The following is a 10,214-nucleotide window of genomic DNA, read 5'->3' as shown; positions in this document are numbered from 1 at the left end:
GCAAAAAAACACAGCTATGAAACAAAGCAATGAAACACAAAAATGCAACACAGCATTAAAACACAGTAATGAAACACAGCAATGAAACACATCAATGAAACACCCCAATAAAACACAGCAATGAAACACAGTAATTAAACACAGCAATGAAACACAGCAATAAAACACATCAATGAAATACAGCAATAAAACACAGCAATGAAACACAGCAATGAAACACAGCAATGAAACACAGCAATGAAACACAGCAATGAAACAAAGCAATGAAACACAGCAATAAAACACAGCAATGAAACACAGCAATAAAACACAGCAATGAAACACAGCAATGAAACACAGCAATGAAACACAGCAATGAAACACAGCAATGAAACAAAGCAAGGAAACACAAAAATGCAACACAGCATAGTAACACAGTGATGAAACACAGCAATAAAACAAAGCAATGAAACACAAAAATGCAACACAGTACACAGCAATAAAACACAGTATTGAAACACAGCAATGAAACACAACAATGAAGCAAAGCAATGAAACACAGCAATAAAACACAGCAATAAAACACAGCAATGAAACACAACAATGAAACACAGCAATAAAACACAGCAATGAAACACAGCAATGAAACACAGCAATAAAACTAAGCAATGAAACACAGCAATGTAAAACAGACAAATTTCTCAAGTTTATTTTATGCTACTATAAAGCAAATACAGATGTAATATTGATTTAACATACAGATGATATATCGATTTAATATCGTTTTCCACAGATTTATGGATCTCATTGTTTTGATAAACTAGTGAAGTACATTTAAAAGATCAAATAAAGATTGATTAGTAATGAGATAGTATATGTATAAATACATAGTTATAAACTGACAGTCAAATTGAAAAGATAGATAGATAAAGTTAGACAATTTTTAAAGATCGCCCATATATGCAAATTACCCATTCCACAATCTTTGAAAAGATCTTTTAGGGTTTCATTCAATATACAAGAAGTTCCATTCCAGAATAAAGCTAGGAGTTCCAGTATACAACTAGGGGTTCCAGGATACAGCTAGGGGATCCAATATACAGCTAGGGGTTTCAGTATACAGCTAGAGGTTCCAGGATGCAGTCAGGGGTTTCCAGTATACAGCTAGGGGTTTTAGGATGCAGCTAGGGGTTCTGCAGTATACAGCTAGTGGTTCCAGGATACAGCTAAGGGTTCCAGTATACAGCTAGTGATTCCACTAAACAGCTAGGGGTTTTGCAGTTTACAGCTGGAGGTTCCAGTATACAGCTAGAGGTTCCAGTATACAGCTAGAAGTTCCAGTATACAGCTAGGAGTTCAACTATACAGCTAGGGCTTTCAGTACACAGCTACTGGTTTCAGTATACAGTTGGGGTTCCAGTATACAGCTAGGGATTCCAGGGTACAGCTAGTGGTTCAAGGATACAGATAAGGATTCCAGTATACAGCTAGGGATTCCACTTTACAGCTCTAGGGATTCCACTATACAGCAAGGGGGATCCAGTATACAGCTAGGGGTTCCAGTATACAGATAGGGGTTTTGCAGTATACAGCTAGGGGTTCCACTATACAGCTAGAGATTCCACTATACAGCTCTAGGGATTCCACTATACAGCTCGGGGTTCCAGTATACAGCTAGGGGTTCCACTATACAGCTAGGGATTTCACTATAAAGCTAGCGGTTCCACTATACAGCTAGGGGTTCCACTATACAGCTAGGGGTTCCACTATACAGCTAGGGGTTCCACTATACAGCTAGGGGTTCCATTATACAACTAGGGATTCCACTATACAGCTAGGGGTTTAAGTATACAGCTAGGGGTTCCACTATACAGCTAGGGGTTCCACTATAAAGCTAGGGGTTCCACTATAAAGCTAGGGGTTCAAGTATGCAGCTAGGGGTTCCACTTTACAGCTAGGGGTTCCATTATACAACTAAGGGTTCCACTATACAGCTAGGGGTTCCACTATACAGCTAGGGGTTCCACTATACAGCTAGGGGTTCCACTATACAACTAGGGGTTCCACTATACAGCTAGGGGTTCTACTATACAGCTATGGGTTCCACTATACAACTAGGGGTTCCACTATACAGCTAGGGGTTCCAGGATGCAGCTAGGGGTTCCACTATACAACTAAGGGTTCCACTATACAGCTAGGGGTTCCACTATACAACTAGGGGTTCCACTATACAGCAAGGGAATTCAGAATATGTTTTGTTAGGATTCTGGGTATAACCTTCTGATATAAGTAAACTTTTGCAAATATGTATGTTTGTATTTATAGACTGCACTCTTTATGCAGAATTCATATTATTACAATATGATGTCCAAAGAGGATAAAATATAAAGACTTTCAGCAGTCACATATAATCTTCTTTTTTATTGTTTTGTATAATATACAGGAAACTTCTAACCAAAATATGGAAATAATCAGCGAATGACAACTTTATTTACAATTCTATTCATCGTTAAGACAAGTTTAGAGTTGCAGGATGCACTTTGTATCCTTTAAATTTATGGAAGAACTTAATTCTGACTTTTGCCTGACTATTCATTTCTTATATTTGCTCGTTTTGAAACTGAGTGAAAAGATAAAATTGTGTAAGTTTAAAATATTTGAATTTTTTTTGCATCTCCAACTTTTTTGTTTTTATTTTGTGCTAACTCTTTTATTCGTCATTCTCTTTGAATTTGATATAAAATGTATTATACAGCTATTATGTAGATTACAGAATAGATATTTTAGATGCATAATCAAGACATGAGCAGACATCCTGTATAAAATTAGTGGTTTCTACCTTGAAACTTGAAGTGTTCATTCTGACAATTTTCCCAAACCACAATTGAAATATTAATAATTTTTCAATGAGAAAATAAGGATATATATTCATCAGACCAAGACTTAAAGAGGGTTATTCTCGATTTACAAGAGTACCCTCTAAATATTTATCTGATTAATAATATTTAAGATATAATCGTTTTTCTAGATTGAAAAGTGTTCAATTCTTAGTATTTCCTCCATGCTTTTGTACCAAGAAATCCGCAAGTTATTTCTATAAGGAACCATAACTTAGAGAAGACATGAATATATAATTTTTATAGATTAGAAAAAGATTTTAAGGTACCGTTGTTGTGAATAGGACATGCAAAGTGCAACTTTTTAATTGAAGGATCACTTCAAATTACACTTACAGTCTCTTTAATTGAAGGATCACTTCAAGTTACGCGCACAGTCTTTAATTGGAGGATCACTTCAAATTACGCGCACAGTCTCTTTAATTGAAGGATAACTTCAAATTACGCGTACAGTCTTTAATTGGAGGATCACTTCAAATTACGGGTACAGTCTCTTTAATTGAAGGATCATTTCAAATTACGTGTACCGTCTCTTTAATTGAAGGATCACTTCAAGTTACGCGCACAATCTCTTTAATTGGAAGATTACTTCAAATTACGCATACAGTCTCTTTAATTGAAGGATAACTTCAAATTACGCGTACAGTCTCTTTAATTGAAGGATAACTTCAAATTACGCGTTCAGTCTCTTTAATTGAAGGATAACTTCAAATTACGCGTACAGTCTCTTTAATTGAAGGATCACTTCAATTTACGCGTACAGTCTCTTTAACTGTAGGATAACTTCAAATTAAGCGTACAGTCTTTTTAATTGAAGGATAACTTCAAATTACACGTACAGTCTCTTTAATTAATCATTTCAAATTAAGCTTACAGTCTCTTTACCACACAAGTAAATCTGTGTAATGATAATTAATGCTATCAAAATCTAATGACTTCCTCTAATTAGTCCTGTAATAATAGTTTCTAATACTTTATTTAATTATATATAATTTAGATTTTTATTATCTTACATCATCAGAAGATAATACAGCACAGGTTAAAGGGATTGAAAAGGTAAAATGAATGGGGGTAGAGGCTGAAACCTGATCATTTCAGGAATTGATGGAGACCTATAAGAGTTTTATCTAATGTTCCTGTCTCAAGAAATTGATTTAAAACTGTGTCAAAATTATACCAAAACTTAAATTTGTAAGATTTGGTTTAAGATTATAGGTTTCAGATAACAGGTTATATTCAGCAAATACGCAACCAATCTGAAAACTACTATATCCCAGAGGAGCCTGAAAAAACTCAGGTTTACTCTTACTATTATTTGAATTTAAAGGGAGTGGTATGCAAAAAATAAAAGGGGGTGGTATAGGCTCTCGGCAAAAAAATTATCGCCTTTGATCGTTACAAGTTGCGATATACGATTCGGATCCTAAAAAAATCAAATTACTTTCAAATATATCATTTGATATAACAACCTAGTCATCGAATATTTTTCGACGCATTCGTTTATAGTATTTCATAATATTTTTTATTCGTTTTGTGTACAATGCACTTTAAACGCCGAAATAGTTGACCGACAGATGTCTCTCCTCTCGATGCTTTGAATTAATACACGTGGCAGAGACACCTAGCGGAAAAAATCGTTCTAAGTTAATTGTATATGAAACAAATAACAATTATTATGAAATATTCACTATATATACGAATGCGTCGAAAAATAATCGATGACTATAGGTTGTAATATCTAAATGATGTGTTTGAAATTAAATTGATTTTTTTTACGATCCGAGTATTGCAACTTTCTGAATTTCTATGGACGCCACGTTCTTCAGTAAAAGTCGTTTTTAACAATGTTCTCCTTATAAACGCAACAGATAGAAGTAAGATTAGTAGCGAACAAAAGCGATTATTTTTCGCGGTAAGCCTATAACCCCTTTAATTTTTTGTGAACACTACCTTTAATAATTTTTTATTTGATACCAGTACGTCCGTATCACGTGACCAGTACTACCACCAATGGCAGTGCAGTGCATAAATATATCCCTAACTTTGATGTTTGTAATTTTGAACAAATTTTTCGCAATTTCTATAGCTTACGGTATTTTTTTTATTGCGAACAAAACTTTAGGATTTCTAAGTGAAGATATTAAAGATTTCCTGGTTATGATATTGAATGAATATTGTAATAAAAAAATGTCATTGACTGGCCCTTTTCTACGTATAACATTTCAGAATAATGTCATTTCATAGATTATACATTTAGCCATGACCAGGGTGCATACATAATGAAAAATATTAATTTCTGGGGGGGTGCGAATATGTAAAATTAGAAAAAAATGGATTAAATTCTGTAAAATAATCCTTCTAACAAGATGAAACTAAATCCTTTTTTGAACTCCGGGAGACAGAATAACAAGCAAAAAACTTGCAAAAATCAAGTCAGATCTGTATTGCAAAGATCATAGATTACAGGGAACGGACAGGAGAAAACGTGGTTTATATGTTTATAAATTTTTGTTAATTGTTAATTGTTTGAGTATAGGTAAAAACGGAAATCTTATGTACACAAGCATATGCATTGAATACTGTACAATGCAATGAGCACGACGGTAGATCTAGCAATACTATTTTAAGTAACATTTCAATACATGTACAAAAACTGTACACCACAGAAAAGTTCAGTACATGTACACTACTAAACAGTAAAAGTACTAGTACATTACAATATACATACATAAATTGTACATTGAAGAGCAATTTATCGAAGGAAAAAAATGAAACCTAGCTGTAATGTGTTACTAAACTTCTATTTAAATGCGCGTAACATCTATTTATTCTTGGTGAGCAGCGCGTGCATTAACCGCGCGTAAAACACGACATGTACTCAAGGTGAATCCTTAGAATTGAAATATGAACTTGTTAGGATCATAGATCAAGATACAGGGGACACTTCATTATAGGGATACAGGGATACAGGGATACAGGGATACAGGGATACAGGGATACAAGGATACAGGGATACAGGGATACAGGGATACAGGGATACAGGGATACAGGGATACAGGGATACAGGGATACAGGGATACAGGGATACAGGGATACAGCGATACAGCGATACAGCGATAAAGGGATACAGGGATACAGGGATACAGGGATACAGGGATACAGGGATTTAGGAATACAGGGATACAGGGATACAGGGATACAGGGATACAGGGATACAGGGATACAGGGATACAGGGATTTAGGAATTCATGGATTCAGGAATACTGGGATACAGAGCTTTGAAACAATTAAGGATAAAAGAATACTACAGGATGCTTACGTGCAAAGCATATTTTTGGGCGCATGAACGCCAGTTGATGCGTGCTTTATAAAACCATTTAATGCAAGAAAATCGTTTTTTGGGTGATCTCCATCATAAATTACATTATTTCTATCATGTTTATTTAAATGTAAATTTAGATTAGTTTTGATTGACTTAATTTAGTCTTGGCCTTTGCTCGGCCTCTGCAGAGTTTAATGATGTTTTCAAAGTAAACAACATTTTAATGACGGCGGCCTGTATTTCCTGAGTTCAATTATAAACATTAATTAGGGAAAATGTCAAAGATGCAAATCTTCAAAATATTCATTTATAGTTAAATCTAGCACATCTATTTTGTACAGTCAATGAGTCAAAATAAACCTTTAAAATAAACACTTCATCTAAAAAAGATCCGATTCACACCAACATTTGTTGAATTTTTGTATGATTAAAAATGTGGAAGATATCGGTGATGTTGTTCCTTAAAAAATATTTATTTTGCCAATTTCCTTAAATTGTTTCTGTATTTTAAATCATAAGTCAGTTTTAAAACAATAAATATTCTTGGTCAGCCATATTTTTTACAAGGGTAACATTGTGAATAGGAAAAATAGTTTATTTTGCATTTTTGGAAACTATATCTATGTAGAAATTTGTTTGAATTACTTTAGAATATACGTTGATTAAAATTGCGTTAAATTAATAATTTTTTAGAAACGTGTTTTTCCTGTTGCATTGAGTTCAAATTAAAACGTTAAATCAAGTTCATATCTGTTCATACAACTATTATGAATCTATCTAGCTAGCTATTTATCTAACTTTTTGTTTCTATCTTCTTGTACACGTATATCTATCCATCTATCTGTTTACTCTCTCTCAGTTGCCTGTTTATCTATAGTTTTTGTTTTGGTTCTTCTGTATCCAGAGCTTAGTCCAAACTCGGGATCTATTTGTCAGGGTGTTAGCTCCTTTATGCAACAGTGGTAAGTTTGGGGATAATGAAAGTGGTGATGTAATTATCCACGTTAAGAATTGATGCAATTTTAAAACAACAATCATTTAGCATTTTGAAAGCAATCACCAATACTTAACAAATTTATAATTGCTCAATTTGAAAATGTATTAAAAAAAAACACAAAAATAGAGCAGGGTTTAGTCTAAACTGTTCTTTGGAATCTCTTAACAACCGTAAACTATTGTAAGGCATAATTTTAATTTTAATGTTTCGGTCTATCTCCATAGAATTTTTTTTAAAATCTTATCACATCTTAAAAAACTTCAAACTGACTCGTAAATGCAAAATATTTTGAAAATCCACGAAAATTTTTCAGAAAAATTCGCAACTCCAAATAAATTCAGACGGCGTTGCATGCGTTTCAGCTTAGGAGTTATACAACATGGCGACTGACCCTAAGGAGATTTTCTCAGAGTATTCCACCACCTCAACGTCATCATCAGCAGAAATACCTCCGCTGAAAAATGATTCCGACGAAACTAGAAAGAGATACAAAGCTATTGACCGAGAATCTTTTATCCTGATGTTTAGTATGTTTTTCATCATCTTTCATTTGATTGAGTTGGTGCTCGGAGTTACTGTGGATAAGATCATTTACAACTTGGGACCAACCGCCATTGGGATTGAGATTGTTTATGAAACTGCTCTCATTATATTAAACATTGCCTTACTGTTGGGAACCTGGTACAGAGAACGGCCGGGTCTTATAATTTGGCTGGGAGGAGTTTTTCCCCTTATTCTTGCAAACCTAGCCTGGCGAGTCTACAGGTTAGAATATTATTATTATTATTGATATTATTTGCCGAACAGACAAGTTGTTCTTAAATTTTTAATTACACTTTCTCTAATGTCGTCTTCTTCACAATCCCGAGGATAAATACATTGTTTCTTTTAAAGGTTTCAAGACAAACCTCGGTTAAAAAAACCTGTATTTTTGAGTATCTAAATAAACAATTAATATAGGGTTTTCTTTATAGACAATGTTAATCTTTGCACGTAAAGGGTTAAACACAATTCATGTGTCTTTAAAGACGACTGTAAAGTGCAGATTACATTCAATCTTATTTATTGTTTCATTGTTCGCTATGCAGTTCCACTGCAGTACACATCTTATTTTTTGTTTAATAGATTCATAACCTACAGTTTTATAAGAGTTTATAAAATAGCATATAATTTAGTAAGTCTTTTTCCAAACAAGCATGTTAAGTGCTTTTTTTATCATTTTTCGACATTTAAAATACTTTTGACGAATGACGATATTGTTTTAGTAAAAAGAATAAATCTAAATCCTTTATCAAGGTTGGCTGAGAATAAGAGAGGAGAGCTGGTGGAATGTTTTATCGATGTGTTTATCCTGTTCTCTTACCTGTTCGTCTGGCCGAAGGTGCACTCCTTCAACAGAAACAGGAATGTGGTCGTGAACAGGATTGCTAATGAGATTAAAGTTTAGTCCATATCTGATGTAGAACTTTTATTTTGTCGATTATTAAAGATATAACTTTGTACTTAAATTATCAATTTATTCTTGTATAATCTTTTTTCAAGAAAGGAAAATAGAGGATTTTATAGATATTTTAGATTAAGAGAATAACTAGTATAACAGAGAAAATGATAGTAACTCTGTAAGAATTTCGAAAAATGTTTTAAAAATGGAGAACATAAAAGACATGAGAAGAGTAAAGTCGTTCTATATGGAGGGAGCAAAAATTAAAAAATGAAAGAATATCTATAATTAATCCGATTTATGACTCACCCAATTACTAGGTGTAAGGTGTATTTAATCTATGTACGCGCCCTGAATAGATGGGTTATCTAACTATAGACATGACTTTATCCATGATCAGTAGTTGTTAGTTCTACACTTTTATTATTAATCTATTCATCTTACTATCTATCTATCCAGAGGTTCAAACTTTTGGTGTAGATATATAGTGCCGAGATACAAAGGTTATTCTGAATTGTGAATCTTGCCTTTTAATAGTTTGGGCTTTGAAACATTTGGACCTCTCATTAGACGGCTCCCTCAATCGACAACTATAAAGGACGTTTAGTTAAGAAGAAGTAAAATAAATGAGTGCTGAATTAAGAGACTAACTGTCCTAAAGTTTTAGTCTCGTGTATATCTGTGCCCTGTGCTGAGTTTAAACCATCTATTAAAGTTTATGTTTTAGCATAATTTATTGCTTTATATGACAAGACATTAATAAAAGTAACAAGACATGTCCTACTGTGCGTATAGTGGATTGGTGGGTAGAATGGAGGTGGGGTGTTAGGACAGATTACAACAAAACTAATCCGGGGGGAGGAGGGGGGGGATATATTGTTGAAAATAGTATGGAGGATAGGGTATATACTATATAGGAGGGAAGTGAAACAGTGTTACGGAGAGGGGAGGGGGGAAGGGAAGGTGAAAAGTGATGTTTAAGCAGAATGCTAAATAAAGAATGTTTTTGAATATTTGAATTCAAGATTCTATAATCGTGATGATGGAATTGAAATGGATTTGAATAATCCAAGATTTAAGCACGAAATGAATTTTCAGCATTAAAATTCTCCGGCTAAATCTTTCAAAACTGAGTAAGCGCAATTTACGTCTCTGTAACACTTGAATATACCCAAAAATTGTATCCGGATTGATACTTATATAAGGAAACTTATTGGAGTAAGGCATTTTTTACACACAAATCATTTTTCGAAATAAATCAGTTGCATATTCCAATATCTTAGTGATATTCATAATTAAAAGATATAACACTGGTATCTATAAAGTTGTAATCTCTGCTTGTCTGTTTGTTTGTATGTCCGATCATAACTCTTGAACCCTAATTTGCCTCAAGTTGTGAATGGGGAACTAGGCAAAACCACGGGAATGTTCTTAGCTGAGTTTTGAGATATTAAGTTGACCTTTTTATAGTAGAAATCGTTATTTAAGACCAAGTGCGGGTAAACGGTCGGAGTAACTATGAGTAATCTGGGCAACGCTGGGTTTCAAAGTTAGTAAATAATACACCCTCTATATATA

At 33.7% G+C, this 10,214-nt stretch overlaps 1 protein-coding gene across 1 annotated transcript; it reads left to right on the top strand.

The window, feature by feature from the left end:
• Positions 1-7,509: 7,509 nt before the first annotated feature.
• Positions 7,510-8,762, top strand: LOC111702771 (uncharacterized). Its single transcript, XM_023474544.1, has 2 exons — positions 7,510-7,960; positions 8,492-8,762. Exons 1-2 carry the CDS (start codon positions 7,575-7,577, stop codon positions 8,640-8,642), a joined length of 537 nt encoding a protein of 178 aa, XP_023330312.1. The 5' UTR covers positions 7,510-7,574; the 3' UTR covers positions 8,643-8,762.
• The last annotated feature ends 1,452 nt before the right edge of the window (positions 8,763-10,214 follow it).

Source organism: Eurytemora carolleeae, unplaced genomic scaffold (genome assembly GCF_000591075.1).
Source record: "Eurytemora carolleeae unplaced genomic scaffold, Eaff_2.0 scaffold491, whole genome shotgun sequence".
NCBI lineage: Eukaryota > Metazoa > Arthropoda > Copepoda > Calanoida > Temoridae > Eurytemora > Eurytemora carolleeae.
The sequence above is the reverse complement of the archived record's forward strand: the minus strand, read 5'-3'. Positions and strand labels throughout refer to the sequence as shown.